The sequence below is a fragment of the Onychostoma macrolepis genome, chromosome 09 (genome assembly GCF_012432095.1).
Source record: "Onychostoma macrolepis isolate SWU-2019 chromosome 09, ASM1243209v1, whole genome shotgun sequence".
In the NCBI taxonomy this organism is placed as follows: domain Eukaryota; kingdom Metazoa; phylum Chordata; class Actinopteri; order Cypriniformes; family Cyprinidae; genus Onychostoma; species Onychostoma macrolepis.
Genome location: NC_081163.1, coordinates 26,998,595 through 27,015,446, shown reverse-complemented (window position 1 = coordinate 27,015,446; position 16,852 = coordinate 26,998,595). Strand labels below are relative to the sequence as shown.

The 16,852-nt window shown below is 39.1% G+C and overlaps 1 protein-coding gene across 4 annotated transcripts in view; it reads left to right on the top strand.

Annotated features, from left to right (window-relative positions):
* pde11a (phosphodiesterase 11a) overlaps positions 1-16,852 on the top strand; it is a 98,301-nt gene that overhangs the window by 67,493 nt on the left and 13,956 nt on the right. For all 4 annotated transcript variants that reach the window (XR_009272836.1, XR_009272835.1, XM_058787360.1 and 1 more), the window contains 8 exons: positions 1,525-1,575; positions 5,056-5,202; positions 5,521-5,628; positions 8,278-8,387; positions 8,527-8,617; positions 15,683-15,783; positions 16,516-16,593; positions 16,666-16,729. Coding sequence is in view for 2 of the 4 variants with exons in the window: in XM_058787360.1 (XP_058643343.1) it covers positions 1,525-1,575; positions 5,056-5,202; positions 5,521-5,628; positions 8,278-8,387; positions 8,527-8,617; positions 15,683-15,783; positions 16,516-16,593; positions 16,666-16,729 (750 nt within the window). In the remaining 2 variants the exon portion in view is untranslated. The remainder of the gene's footprint in view (positions 1-1,524; positions 1,576-5,055; positions 5,203-5,520; positions 5,629-8,277; positions 8,388-8,526; positions 8,618-15,682; positions 15,784-16,515; positions 16,594-16,665; positions 16,730-16,852) is intronic.

Here is a 16,852-nt window from a genome sequence, read left to right as displayed (position 1 = left end):
GTAAACTGGCACTAAATAGCCTATAGAAAACTAGGATAAGCTACTGAATATAATAATTTTCATATATGAAAAATTACTTGCGCCTCAGAGCGAGCAGATGAAACACAATAAATGCTGTCATTGCTTTCGGAGGTGAATGCTGCTGTTTGGGAACGCAGTCGTGTAAGACAATAATACAGAAATACTTTGACAGACTTTGCTCAGGCATTTCAGAACGACCATAACAACATGTCAGATGCTGTGGAACGAAATCAGTCCACTGCTAGTCAAGTTATTTTGTCTCATAGTGCAAAGTCACATGACTTGTTTGATGCGCTTGGAGGAATTTATTCGCAAAATGCATTTCCATCTCCCATTATTCGCATTAACCTTTTTTCGCACAAGTCAAAAACCACCTCAAGCAAGCTTAAAAACTTTTTTTGCAAATTAAGGGATTTTTATTCGAAATTTGGTGTTTCCATCACTCGTTTCTTATGCGACGCTTCAAAATGTGCATTAAAACAGGGTGATGGAAACTCAGCTATTGTCTCTCAAAAGAAAGAGTCGACTCTGAATCATTGAAACGAGTCGTTTTTAAAATGAATCTTATGCCGTTTCATGTTGACGTCAAAATTAAACATTAGCATATTGCCCGCCCACTTGTTGCCACTAGGTGCCGCTTTTGGGGTGTTAAAAATAGCCGTTTCCCTGGTAACGGCTGTACACAAAGCAGCACTGCTCACAATCACTAACACCGCTTTAAATGAAATTGACCAATCGGACCAATCACCGCAGATTAGCGTCACAAAGGAGGGGTTTGGAAAAACTAATCATTGAGCGAATCGTTTGGGAGTCATTGAGTAAATAAGAAAGAAAATGAAAGTGTTTTTTGACCTCACATGCATGTCAACCTTTTGTTGGGGACTGCCAAAACCAAAAAAAGAACCTTTCATAACCCATAATAGGGGCACTTTAACATACTTTAAAAACAAACTTAATGGAGGCAAAGGGGGAAAAAAATTGTAACATTTTGACATCAATAAGCAAAGAATATGAAAGAGAAAACTAAAATGAAACAGCGGAAGTGAGGGTGCTGCGTGATTATATTAGCTGCATAACTACATTACCGCGAGTGCAGGAGTGAGTATGAGCATTAATTGGGTTTTCAAGTATTTATAAGGATTCCAGATTGTCAGTATATTAATATGTAATAATATGTACTATAGCGGAACTGAAATGTATATTGCATGACCTGTAGTGCAGATTGGTTTCAGAATCAGTCAGTCTCTGTATGTCATGAATGGACACCACCATCATTCTCTAACACACCGCGCTCACATGACTCCAATCAGCCAATCAGGGATGCAGCACTGAGTTCTGTGTCAGGGGTTCGGTCTATATAAAAGCAATCCGGCCAGTTTGCTGGCTCTCTCCATCATCTCTATGATGTTATTCTAGTGTCATGTCTATATTATAAACATGAAATATAGAAATGCATAAAATATGAACCTTTAATGATGGATTTTATGTGTTTGTTTTCCATAGGTGCTGTCATATCACGCCACTTGCTCAAAGACTGAGGTGGATAAGTTTAAGGTAAAAAGTAATGCGTCATTGAATCATACCCAATAGACTGTATTTTATAGAGGCATCTGACATTTCAGTGCTGTTTGGTACATCATCAATAATGAAATAACCTCAGTATATCAGACTGTATTGTTTATGCAGTATGTATAATTCAGAACAAAACTATTCAATATCTCATCAGCGTTTGTGCATTATTGATATAGTCTCTGTGAAGTCTTGTTAACGAAATGCCTCATTTATCATGGGTTCATTTTCTGGTGAAATGCTCATTTTTAACATGTTAACTGGATTTTGCCAGGAGCTCTTATAGCATTTCATTGACAAGTACCAGCATGTTTCCAAGAGTGAATGAATAACCCATTGCTTAAAGCCAAATCCAGGAATATCACACTATAGATATGTATATATGCCACTAAATATATAAGCTCCCATGGCTCTCTCGATCTGTCACTGTCACTGACACAACTCTAAGCAGGGGTCAGACCTCGAGGCTGATAAACCAAACCCACGTGAGTTTCCACCCTACTCTTTTTCCACACAAATAAAATGTTCCAAAAATCAGGAGTTTAATCATCTGTTCATCAGAAAAAGCTATCACAAAAGCATATGAGGCTAAAATAAAATAATCAAAATAATAAATAAAAAAAACTTAATCTTTAAAAATGAAAATTACAAATGTTGTGTTACGGGTTGTGTGGTTGTGGTCACTATAACTGAATGTAAATGAAAGACGGGAGAACGAAACGGCTTCAACACACTTTTCCCAGTTTATTACATTACGATCCGACAAACTGAGGACTTATAAAGGAACAGGAACAAAAGAGCAAACAACGTAATTAAACTCAGGTAGGGACAATGACTGATAATTAACTAATGAGGACAGGAACTAAACCAAATAAGGACAACGGGGACTTCAGACAAGGCAGACACGTTACAGTACCTCCCCCTCCCGGTAGGCGCGTCCCGCGCCGTAACAGTATAACCGGGGAGGGGGGGTGGGCGCCCCGGATGCCGGTGCAGGACTGGGATACTAAGGAGGCATCCAGGGCGGAACAGGAGACTCTTAGCGACCATGGCGGGTCAGGGGACTCCGAGGGCCATGGCGGGTCAGGGGACTCGGGAGGCCAAGGAGGAGCAGGGAGCTTGGGAGGCCATGGCTGGACGGAACCAGCGGAGACTCTTGAGGTCGCTCGGGCAGCGCGGACACTTGGGGGCGCTCTGGAAGCGCGGACTCTTGGGGGCGCTCGGGCAGCGCAGACTCTTGGGGGCGCTCCGGAAGCGCGGAGACAGGGAGGCACCTTCGTGGCGCAGGCACTGGGAGGCGCTCTGGAAGCGTGGACTCTTGGATACGCTTTGGCAGTGCGGAACTAGGGAGGCGCCTTCGTGGCGCAGGCACAGGGGGGCGCTCTTGAAGCGCGGACTCTTGGATACGCTCGGGAAGCGTGGAGGTAGGGAGGCGCCTTCGTGGCGCAGGCACTGGGGGGTGCTCTTGAAGCGCGGACCCTTGGATACGCTCTGGAAGCGTGGAGGTAGGGAGGCGCCTTCATGGCGCAGGCACTGGGGGGCGCTCTTGGAGCGCGGAGCTGGACGGAACCAGCGGAGGCACAGACGAGCTGGACGGGACCAGCGGAGGCACAGGAGGGCTGGACGGGACCAGCGGAGGCACAGGAGAGCTGGACGGGACCAGCGGACTTGCCATACTTCTCGGCGGGCTTGCCATACTTCTCGGCGGCGGAAAGCTACTAGAGCCGAGGACGAGGGAGGTGTTGAGGAGTACGAGGGGGTATTTGGGGTCGGGCAGGCGGTCCAAAGCGATTGGCGCGATATGTGGGGGTTCCGGCCATTAGGTGAGCTGGTGCGATGCGGCGTGCTTCTTAGTGGGCTGGACGACGAGACTTCCGAAGGTTTTTTACTTCGTGGATTTCGAAGTTGGAATTATTCAGAAACAGTACAAGATTAATAAGTTCTTTCAGGGGAAACTCCGAGGTAGGAAGATCGCAACGGATAGTGTCATCGTCCAGACCCCGCAGAAAGCATGCACCAAGAGTGGCGTTGCGCCAGTTCAGCTGATGGGCTAGCTCGCAGAATTCCTCCACATACCGCTCCAATCTCCGACCAGCCTGCCGCAAACCCCACAGCCTGTTCTCCGCCGCCATAGAGAAACTTTCGGTTACGGTCGGATCTTCTGTTACGGGTTGTGTGGTTGTGGTCACTATAACTGAATGTAAATGAAAGACGGGAGAACGAAACGGCTTCAACACACTTTTCCCAGTTTATTACATTACAATCCGACAAACACAGGGGGAAAACTGAGGACTTATAAAGGAACCGGAACAAAAGAGCAAACAACGTAATTAAACTCAGGTGGGGACAATGACAGATAATTAACTAATGAGGACAGGAACTAAACCAAATAAGGACAACGTGGGACTTCAGACAGGGCAGACACATTACATGTTGCTCTGGCATAGAAGTTGAAGTACTAAAGGTACTAAAACTGAAATAAAAATAAATAAAAGTAAGTAGACAAAAGCTAATAAAAATGACAATAGCACATACAATTACTGAAACTAAAATTAAAAAGAAAACTGAAAATATAAAAATAACTAAATTTCAAAATATTCATAAATACCATATAAATAAATATAATAGATACTATATTACTGTGTGTGTATATTGTTTCTATATCTGCACTCTATTTCTACAACCCTGCTGGATTCTCCATTTATATAAATATCTGTATAAATATGTGCTATCGATATTTATTAACAATAATTACATATATCTGATCATCATACACTTTGGAACCATAAACTTGTCTGTGTGAATAACAGTACATTTTCGTTGTATGAAAGAGAGCAGCTTGGACATTCTGCTAAATATTTCATTTTGTGCTTGATGGAGAGAGAAAAAAAAACTATGGGTTTGGAATATATGAGGGTGAGTAAATGACAAGATATTTTCATTTTTAGATTACAACATTGTTTCATGTGGATTGTCCCTGTGATAACTGGGTAAAAGCATGCAATGCTGTGTAATGTGTCATGCTGGATGGTGAAAACTGCAGCATGTTTTGGTTTCTTCTTCTTGTTCTTCTTTATGAGTACCGGGTACGAATAATTATATTAATATCTACAATTAGAATTTGTTAATGACGTCACAGCATAACACGCAGCTCCTCCTGCCAGCAGTCCCTCATTAGATCTGTGAATGTGTGTGTGAATCTATTTGTAGTGCCTCATTAGCACGACTCTGAGCTTCAGTCAGCATTAACACACGAATTACTGAAAATCCTGACGCTGGTTTCGTTCCATTCACAAAGCATCTGTTTTAAAGCACTCGAGAGCAAACTCTGTCCTTTCTGCCTTCTGCGTCTCTCCCTCTTTTACGCACACACACACACACACACACACTCTCACTCACACACACACACACACACTCACACACACACTCACACTCACACACACTCTCTATTGTTCTTTTCCTCAGGCAGCAAACATCCCTCTGGTGTGTGAACTGGGCATTGATAAACTATCGTTTGATGACTTCTCTCTGGATGTGGATGCCATGGTCACTGCAGCTCTGCGGATGTTTATGGAGCTGGGAATGGTGCAGAAATTCAAAATAGACTATGAGGTTCACACTTTTGCATTTCTTTAACTCAGCAATATCACATAAGCAAGAGTGCTGTTGTATTGAATATCAGCAAGGCTGGGATTTGATCATAAGCCTGTATTCATTTATAAAAGTAAAATGTGATAAAAGTTCATATTAAGTAACAAAATTTGTTATTTCTTATATATTTGTGACAGCTGTAATAGTTCCAAAGAGCCAGACATCCCAGTAAAACATGCCCTGTTTTTCAGCACTCTTGACTCTTGAAATTAGAAGACAGGAACTACTGTAGCTTTTTTGGTTGTATCGTAACACCACATCTCTTCTTTCTCCTTCTAGACACTTTGTCGGTGGCTGTTGACCGTAAGGAAGAACTATCGCATGGTTCTGTATCATAACTGGAGACATGCATTCAACGTTTGCCAGTGCATGTTTTCCATGCTGACGGTGAGTGACCTACTCTGTGTGCGTTTTTGTGTTAGGAATGGGTTTGATTACTTTAATAAATCATAACTAAGCCCAGTAATTGTATGACAACGTTTAAACATTGACGTTTAGAATTGTATACTGTAAAATGTAAATGATAATAAATATAATAATATCATCTGATTCACATACACTACCACTCAAAATTTTGGGGTCAGTTAATTTTTTTTTAAAGAAATTAATACTTTTATTCAGCAAGGATGCATTAAATTGATCAAAACTAACAGTAAATACATTTATAATATTATAAAAGATTTTGGTTTAAAATAAATGCTGTTCTTTTAAACTTTCCATTCAGAATCCTGACAAATTAATCATTGCTTATGCAAAAATATGAGCATTGATTAATATCAGCATTGATAATAATAAGAAATTGTTGAAATGATGCTGAAAATTCAGCTGTGCATCACAGGATTAAATTACATTTTAAAATACAGTCAGGTCCGGAAGTATTCGGACACTGATTGAGTTTTGTAGTTTTGCCTTCATACATTTGAAGTAAAATAATCAAGATGTGATTGAAATGCAGACTTTAAGGTTTAATTCAAGGGGTTGAACAAAAATATAACATAAAATGCTTAGGAATTACCCCACCCATTTTCAGGGGCTCAAATGTAATCGGACAAATAAATGTAATCATAAATAAAATGTTCATTTTTAATATTTTGTTGAGAATACTTTGCAGGCAATGACTGCCTTAAGTCTAGAACTCATGGACTTAACAAGAGACTGGGTTTTCTCCTTTGTAATGCTTTGCCAGGCCTTTACTGCAGCTGACTTCAGTTGTTGTTTGTTTGTGGGTCTTTCTGCCTTTAGTTTTGTCTTCAGCGAGTGAAATGCATGCTCAGTTGGGTTGAGATCAGAAGATTGACTTGGCCATTGCAGAATGTTCCACTTTTTTACCTTCAAAAACTCCTGGGTTGCTTTTGCTGTATGTTTTGGGTCATATGAAGCGCTGCCCAATCAACTTTGCTCCATTTGACTGAATCTGGGCAGAGAGTATATCCCTGTACACTTCAAAATTCATCCGGCTGCTTATGTCTTCTGTCACATCATCACTAAACACCAGTAACCCAGTGCCGCTGGAAGCCATGCATGCTCATGCCATCACACTGCTCACAGATGATGTTGTATGCTTTGGATCATGAGCTGTTCCAAGCCTTCTCCATACTTTTTCTTCCTGTTATTCTGGTACAGGTTGATCTTAACTTCAGCCGTCCAAAAAATGCTTTTTCAGAAGTGGTCTGGCTTTTTAGATGGTTTTGGCAAATTCTAATCTGGCCTTGTTTGCACCTTGTGGTGAAGCCTCTGTATTTGCTCTTGTGAAGTCTTCTCTTGATTGTAAAATTTGACAGTGACACGTCTACCCCCTGGAGAGTGTTCTTCTCTTGGCTGGATGTTGTGAAAGGGTTTTTCGTTACCATGGAGAGGATCCTCCGATTATCCACCACTGTTGTCCTCCGTGGACGTCCAGGCCTTTTTATGTTGCTGAGCTCACCAGTGTGTTCTTTTTTTCTCAGAATGTAACAAACTGTTGATTTTGGCCATTAATGTTCCTGCTATCTCTCTGATGGATTTGTTTTGTTTTTGAAACCTAACAATTGTCTGTTTCACTTGTATGAAGAGATCATTTGACCGCACAATGTGGATTCACAGCAACAGCTTCCAAATGCAAATGGCATGCTTAGGATCAACTCCAGACCTTTTACCTGCTTAATTGATGTAGAAATAATGAAGGAATAGCCCACATCTGTTCATGAAACAGCTTTTGAGTCAACTGTCCAATTACTTATGGTCCCTTGAAAAAGGGGGGAGGTCCATATTAAAGTAATTCCTTGTAATTCCTTAACCTTTCCTCCAATTTTGATGATAATACCCTCAAATCAGTGTGCACTTTAAGCCCATATTCGTCACATAACTGTAACTTGAATATGTTTTGGTCAGCAGCTAAAATAATAAAAATTGTGCCTGCAATAATATTTCACAACATTACTGTTTTTTATTGTATTTTTAAATCAAATTAATGAAGGCTTGATGAGCATTGGAGACTTATTTTAAATCTTACTGACCCCAAACAAATCCAGAGCACATATGCTGCACTCTCAGAAATAAAGGTACAAAAGCTGTCACTGGGGCAGTACCTTTTTAAAAGGTACACTTTTGTACCTATTAGGTTCAAATATGTACACTTTAAGTACTAATATGTACCTTTAAGGTACCAAAATGGACCCTTTAGGTACAAACATGTACCTTTTGAAAAGGTACCGCCCCAGGTACCTTTTATTTCTGAGAGTGTGATATGAATATTAATAAAGACTTTTTCAATTTGCTCGTCACATTGTCAGTAAAAATTGATATTGAAAATGTCATCTGATTATTAATTGGTTGAATTAAAAAGTCCTCTTAAATTGTTAAATGCTTTTGGTCACTTTTTGTTAGTAGCTTGTAGTGTAGCATACAATAAAATTTTTGTTAAAAAACACAACTTCATTGCAGTTTCCCAGACATTGATACTATTAATATTATTATCAGCGTTAAAGCTGCCTCAGCCTCTGTCTTTGTACATTTACAACAGAAGTGTGACATTTGTTTATGTGTGTTCATTTGCAGACAGCCGGCTTCCAGGAGACTCTGACTGAGATGGAGATTCTGGCTCTGATAGTGGGCTGCATCTGCCATGATCTGGACCACAGAGGAACCAACAATGCTTTCCAGGCCAAGTGAGACTTTGCTACTCAACCGCTAGTCCAATACTAGACTCACGTCTGGCGTCTTTTAAAGCTTACAGCATTTTATGAAGCTGAATGCTGGATGTCTTCACTTTGCACATGATCTGAATGACATTTGTGTCTTTCTCAGGACGGGATCAGCTCTCTCTCTTCTTTATGGGACATCAGCCACACTAGAGCACCATCATTTCAACCATGCTGTTATGATCCTGCAGAGTGAGGTAAACTTAAAGTTACCATGAAATCAAAAGTTAATTTCTTATAAATGATTATCCATGCACACACACACACACACACACACACACACACACATACATATATATATATATATATATATATATATATATACAGGTGCTGGTCATATAATTAGAATATCATCAAAAAGTTTATTTATTTCACTAATTCCATTCAGAAAGTGAAACTTGTATATTATATTCATTCATTACACACAGACTGATATATTTCAAATGTTTATTTCTTTTAATTTTGATGATTAGAGCTTACAGCTCATGAAAGTCAAAAATCAGTATCTCAGAATATTAGAATATTTACATTTGAGTTTGAATAAATGACCATCCCTACAGTATAAATTCTGGGTATCTCTTGTTCTTTGAAACCACAATAATGGGGAAGACTGCTGACTTGGCAATGATCCAGAAGAAGAACATTGACACCCTCCACAAAGAGGGTAAGTCACAGAAGGTCATTACTGAAAGGTGTGGCTGTTTACAGAGTGCTGTATCAAAGCATATTAAATGCAAAGTTGACTGGAAGGAAGAATTTGAGTAGGAAAAGGTGCACAAGCAACAGGGATGACTGCAAGCTTGAGAATACAGTCAAGCAAAGCCGATTCAAACACTTGGGAGAGCTTCACAAGGAGTGAACTAAAGCTGGAGTCAGTGCATCAAGAGTCACCACGCTCAGACGTCTTCAGGAAAAGGGCTACCAAGCCACTTCTGAACCAGAGACAACGTCAGAAGCATCTCACCTGGGCTGTGGAGAAAAAGAACTGGACTGTTGCTCAGTGGTCCATTGGTCAGTGGTCATTTGGAAATCAAGGTCCCAGAGTCTGAAGGAACAGTGGAGATGCCATGTCATCTGCTGGTGTTGGTCCACTGTGTTTTCTGAAGTCCACAGTCAACGCAGCCATACCAGGAAATTTTAGAGCACTTCATGCTTCCTTCTGTTGACAAGCTTTATGGAGATGCTGATTTCATTTTCCAGCAGGACTGGGCACCTGCCCACACTGCCAAAGGTACCAAAAGCTGGTTCAAAGACCATAGTGTTACTGTGCTTGATTGGCCAGCAAACTCGCCTGACCTGAACCCCATAGAGAATCTATGGGGTATTGTCAAGAGGAAGATGAGAGACACCAGACCCAACAATGCAGATGAGCTGAAGGCCACTATCAGAGCAACCTGGGCTCTCATAACACCTGAACAGTGCCACAGGCTGATCGACTCCATGCCACGCCGCATTGCTGCAGTAACTCAGGCAAAAGGAGCCCCAACTAAGTATTGAGTGCTGTACATGCTCATACTTTTCATTTTCATACTTTTCAGTTGGCCAAGATTTCTAAAAATACTTTCTTTGTATTGGTCTTAAGTAATATTCTAATATTTTGAGATACTGATTTTTGACTTTCATGAGCTGTAAGCTCTAATCATCAAAATTAAAAGAAATAAACATTTGAAATATATCAGTCTGTGTGTAATGAATGAATATAATATACAAGTTTCACTTTTGAATGGAATTAGTGAAATAAATCAACTTTTTATGATATTCTAATTATATGACCAGCACCTGTATATATATATATATATATATATATATATATATATATATATATATATATATATATATACATATACATATACAGGTGCATCTCAATGAATTAGAATGTCGTGAAAAAGTTCATTTTGTCTTGTAACTTAATTCAAAAAGTGAAACTTTCATATATTTTAGATTCATTACATGTAAAGTAAAACATTTCAAAAGTTTTTTTGGTTTTAATTTTGCTGATTAGAGCTTATAGCTCAAAGTCAAAAATCAGTATCTCAAAATATTAGAATATTTACATTTGAGAAGACTGCTGACTTGGCAATGATCCAGAAGACGAACATTGACACCTTCCACAAAGAGGGTAAGTCACAGAAGGTCATTACTGAAAGGTGTGGCTGTTTACAGAGTGCTGTATCAAAGCATATTAAATGCAAAGTTGACTGGAAGGAAGAATTTGGGTAGGAAAGGGTGCACAAGCAACAGGGATGACTGCGAGCTTGAGAATACAGTCAAGCAAAGCTGATTAAAACACTTGGGAGAGCTTCACAAGGAGTGGACTGAAGCTGGAGTCAGTGCATCAAGAGTCACCACGCTCATACGTCTTCAGGAAAAGGGCTACCAAGCCACTTCTGAACCAGAGACGACGTCAGAAGCATCTTACCTGGGCTGTGGAGAAAAAGAACTGGACTGTTGCTCAGTGGTCCTAAGTCCTCTTTTCAGATGAAAGTAAATTTTGCATTTCATTGGAAATCAAGGTCCCAGAGCCTGGAGGAAGAGTGGAGAGGCACAGAATCCATGTTGCTTGAAGTCCAGTGTGAAGTTTCCACAGTCAGTGATGATTTGGGTTGCCATGTCATCTGCTGGTGTTGGTCCACTGCGTTTTCTGAAGTCCACAGTCAACACAGGCATCTACCAGGAAATTTTAGAGTAGAGTACTTCATGCTTCCTTCTGCTGACGAGCTTTATGGAGATGCTGATTTCATTTTCCAGCAGGACTTGGCACCTGCCCACACTGCCAAAGGTATCAAAAGCTGGTTCAATGACCATGGTGTTACTGTGCTTGATTGGCCGGCAAACTCACCAGACCTGAACCCCATAGAGAATATATGGGGTATTGTCAAGAAGAAGATGAGAGACACCAGACCCAACAATGCAGATGAGCTGAAGGCCACTGTCAAAGAAACCTGGGCTTCCATACCACCTCAGCAGTGCCACAAACTGATCACCTCCATGCCACGCCGAATTGAGGCAGTAATTAAACCAAAAGGAGCCCCTACCAAGTATTGAGTACATATACAGTAAATGAATATACTTTCCAGAAGGCCAACAGTTCACTAAAAAATTTTTTTTTATTGGTCTTATGAAGTATTCTAATTTGTTAAGATAGTGAATTGGTGGGTTTTTGTTAAATGTGAGCCAAAATCATCACAATTAAAAGAACCAAAGACTTAAACTACTTCATTCTGTGTGCATTGAATTTATTTAATACACGAGTTTCACAATTTGAGTTGAATTACTGAAATAAATGAACTTTTCCACGACATTCTAATTTGAGATGCACCTGTATACATATATATATATATATATATATATATATATATATATATATATATGTACATGCAGTCTTGTGAAAAGTTAGGACACCCTCTTGAATTCCATGGTTTTCCGTATCAGGACATAATAAAAAAAAAATATCTGGTCCTTGGCAGGTCTTACAATTTGGAAAATAAAACCTCAGATGAACAACAACACATGACATATTGCACCGTGCCATTATTTATTTAACAAAAATAAAGCCAAAATGGAAAAACCATGTGTGACAAAGTTAGGACACCCTTTTGTTAACATAGGAATTAAGAGGGTAAGTTGCAGTCAGGCACTGCTTATCAAATGCCTTTGATCAGCTGATCATCAGCAAGTGTGAGCACCTCTATTAAAGCAGATGTTTGGCAGTTTGCTGGTCTGGAGCCTTCAGGTGTGTGTTAACACAATGCCAAAGAGGAAAGACATCAGAAATGACCTTAGAGAAGCAATTGTTGCTGCCATCAATCTGAGAAAAGTAATACGGCCATTTTTAAACAATTTGAAGTCCATCATTCTACAGTGAGGTAGATTATTCACAAGTGGAAGACATTCAAAACAGACACCAATCCTCCCAGGAGTGGATGTCTCTGCAAGATCAGACCGTGTAATGCTCAGAGAAATGACAGACAACCCAAGAACTACACTGCAGACTCTACGGGCCTCATGTGAAATGATAAAGTTCATGACAGTACAGTTAGAAAAATACGGGACAAGTATGGCATGTTTGGAAGGCTTGCCAGAAAAAAAGCCTCTTCTATCTAAAAAAGCATGGCAGCACAGTTAAGGTTTGCAAAGTTGCATCTAAATAAATCCTCTAGAACAATGTCCTTTGAACAGATGAGACCAAGGTGGAGATGTTTGGCCATAATGCACAACGCCACATTTGGTGAAATCCTAAAGAGCATATCAGCACAAACACCTCATCCCAAAAGATATGGTGGAGGGCTGATGATTTGGGGCTTGGTTTGTAGCCACAGGACCTGGGCATCTCACAGTCATTGAGCTGACCATGAGCTCCTCTGTATCCCAAAGTATTCTAGAGTCAAATGTGAGGACATCTGTTCGACAGCTAAAGCTTGGTCAAGATTGGGTCATGCGACGGCACAATGATCCCAAGAAAACCAGCAAATCTACAACAGAACAGCTGAAAATAAAAGAATTAAGGGGTTACAATAGTCCAGTCAAAGTCCAGACCTCATCCTGACTGAAATGATGTGGTGAGAGCTGTGCATAAACAAATGCCCTCAAACCTCAATAAACTGGAGCAACGTTGTAAAGAAGAGTGGGACGAATTTCCTCCAGAACGATGTGAGAGACCGATTAAGTCATACAGAAAATGATTAATTTAAGTTATTGCTGCTATAAGTGGATCTACAGGCAATTGAATCATAGGGTGTCCTAACTTTGTCACACATGGTTTTTCCATTTTGGCTTAATTTTTGTTAATTAAATAATAACACAGTGTGATATGTAATGTGATGTTGTTTATCTGAGGTTTTATGTTCCAAATTTTAAGACCTGCCAAGGACCAGATTTATTATTATTTTTTTTTATTATTATGTCCTTATACAGAAAACCATGGAATTTAATTATGCTGTATATATATTTTTCCGCATTCAAGAAACTGTTTTCTCGATATACGTCACAATTGACCTATCGGTAAGCCCCTCCCCTCGAACGCAGACTAGCCAATGGCAGTCGAGTATCAGCTGCACGGGGAGCGGAACTCGGACATCTTTAGGTTTCAGCGCCATAGAGAAACATCGGAAGATCCGAAGCTCGCATCGGTTTTATGGGGTTTATGCTTCAAAAATGGAAAAACGATGTGCCTGGGGTACTTGTAACACTGATTCCAGGTATCCTGAGAGGATGGGCAATATAATTTATTTCATTACATTTCCTGAATCCAAACAAAACAGAGCAAAATGTCCCTAAGTATTCACCCCAATACAAATGAAGACAAAAACGTTCATTTTCTGGTTGTCATACACTCATTAAGTTACAGTTTTCATCTGCTCAAGCATAACGTTATCTTGTGATTTAGCAAGGTATCTCTGGCTAAAACTAGCTAACATTAAAGTTACGTCTTGTACAGTGTAGGTCAAAAACAAATAAACGAAGGTCTACATTTCAGTGCCTCTCCATGTTAAACTGGTTAAATGTACATTAATTGAATCGTACCCCGCGATACATGAACAGTGTTGATCCTAAATGTTGTCATCCGCGATCGTGATGACCGACCGTAATATGAGACTTCTCCCGCTTACATTGTGATCTGTAAACCCTCGCTTCGAGTTACAAAATTGTGCAAAAACATCGTGGGACAAGGTTTTCACACTGCAGCTGTCCGTTTGTTTGTCCGAGGGAGCAACAGTAACTAAGGGGGGCGGGGCTTACCGATAGGTCAATTGAGAAGAAAAGATGGCCATAATTTCAGTTTCAGACAGTTAATAATGAATTATTTGAACTACAGTACAAAGTTACAAATAAATGAAAACTTGAAATTAAACTATTATACAAATCAGTTTACTAGAAGAGTTTGCTAAAAATTCCATAATACAAATGATATACAAGAAATATTGTAGTACCAACAGTTTACAATGAGTCATAATTTAAGAAAATAAGCCATACAACAATCTACCATCACTTCTGTTGTTGAACACCAACTACAATCCTGTGATAAATGTGCAATCTATAAGATTCTTTAACTTAAGCCATAATACAAATCAGTTTAACAAAATAAAATAGGCAAACAGCTCAAGTCAACTTAATTCTACAAATAGACTTACTTTTACAATCATTTTCATTCTACAACTCGAACCAAAATACAGTTTACAAGAAATTCCATTGTAGGGAATTTACCATTTATGATCCATTCCTATTTAGAATTTAAACCACAATAAAAACAATGAAGTGAGTACATCATAGAAATCAGAAATAAAAATAAAGACTTAAAATAGGTAGTAATTGAATGCTTTTACACTTTCACTTCATATAATCAGCTACACTAAACCAATGCCATACAAAAAAAACATTTTAACTACAGTAAATGAGATAACAAGGGGGAAATGAGAGAGAGAGAGAGAGAGAGAGAGGTGAATAAATTACACCCTGTAGTAACTGACAGATGTTGACTGTGAATAATTGCTTTCTACAGATACAGCGTGTTTATCTGTGTCACTGTCATTTGCATACAAATGAGCTTCGGTCATCATTTACTCAGAGATAGAACGTGTTCACTGACCAGCAGACAGACAAGTATTAATTAAGTTGGTCCTTAATGAAATGGGAACGGTTGCCCTGCTCTTTAATCTGTTTGGGCAGATATAGCCCATCATGCCTTGCAGTTACTGAAAAGCAGAAGTTTACTGAAGTGAAATCTATTTGAACAAGCTTAAATGATGACATCTAAATGACAACACGTTTGCTGAAAATAATTAAATTAAAGTGAAAGCATTAAAATATTTGAATAATATGTCGAACATGAGTAAATGGAAGTGTGTGTTTTAAAGAAATGTCTTTGCTTTTCTTAAAGCAGCACGAGCACTCACTGTTTAAACTTCACACAGACATTTTTTTTTTTTTTTGCACGTTTAAATATCAGTTTATTTTAATCAGGCGCTCTGATGTAAGCATGCGTGGGTGGCTTGAATTCAGAGTTACATGTTAAGTAATGGTTATATATTCATACACAAACCCACTTTATATGGAAATTTATCCTGACATAGGACTATCTGAAAAGTACCTGTATCTGTAAGATAAAAATACATCGCCACACTGAGCCAGTTGACTTGCCATGAAACACCATCAGTGCAGATATATGTTCTCAAACATCTTCAAAATGGACTTTTTACAGGGCAGAACCATATTGAATGACACCTAAATGTTTAATAATTTACATTTTTTCTTTGTCTCTCTAGGGTCACAATATTTTCTCTAATCTGTCGTCACATGAGTATGGAGAACTCATGCAGCTCCTAAAACAATCCATACTGGCCACAGACTTAACGCTCTACTTCCAGTAAGTACTGAAATAACACACACTTCTGTCTCTGTCACATCAAATCAATTCAATATGAATGTGCCAAATCTACACTACACTTCAAAAGTCTTGGGTCAGTAAGACTTTTCTTTTATGAAAGAAATTACTACTTTTATTCAAAATACATGTATTATATTGATCAAAAAATGACAGTAAAAGCTTTATGAGATTTCTGTTTTAGATAAATGTTCTTATTTTCATCTTTATATTCAATAAAGAATCTTGAAATAAACTATGGCTTCTACAAAATTATTACTCAACACTGTTTTCGTCACTGATAGCAGTAAGAAGCGTTTTTGAGCAGCAAATCGGCATATCAGAATGATTTATGAAGGATCTTGTGACACTGAAGACTGGAGTAGTGATGCTGAAAATGTTGTGGCTTTTACTCTTGTTGTTTTTTTTTTTTTTTTAATCAAATAAATGCAGCCTTAGTGAGGCTTAAAAAATGTAAAAAAAAAAAAAAAAAAAATCGTACCGACCACAAACTTTTAAACAGTAGTCTTGTATCTATAATATTACCTAGACGTACACAAATGAACTGTATACCTTGGCAGAAGTATTGGGTAATAATAATTGGTGCATGTGTGTGAATGTTTCCCTGCTTCACACTGATGTTGGTGGCAGATGCGATACGTTTTCCTGACCCTGTACTGCTGCCATGTGGCAGCTCTGTGAACTGCACAGTACTCCTGGAGTTTTCATTCACAGGAACAGGAATTCCTTCTTTGAGCTGGTGAATAAAGGCGAATACAACTGGAACGTGAAGGAACACAGAGACATGTGCAGGTCAGTTACATATGAACACACACCAAATACCTTTACATTTCTGATTCTAATTCATTTCTAAACATCTCTCAGGTCGATGTTGATGACAGCATGTGATCTGGGTGCTGTCACTAAACCCTGGGAGATATCATGCAAGGTAGATGCTCTTACCCACAATACACCACAGATGAGTACGGAAATGAATATTACTGGGATTGGGGGGAAAAAAGCTGAAGTGAAATAAAATAAAATATTAGATGTTAAACTTTGACAATTAGAA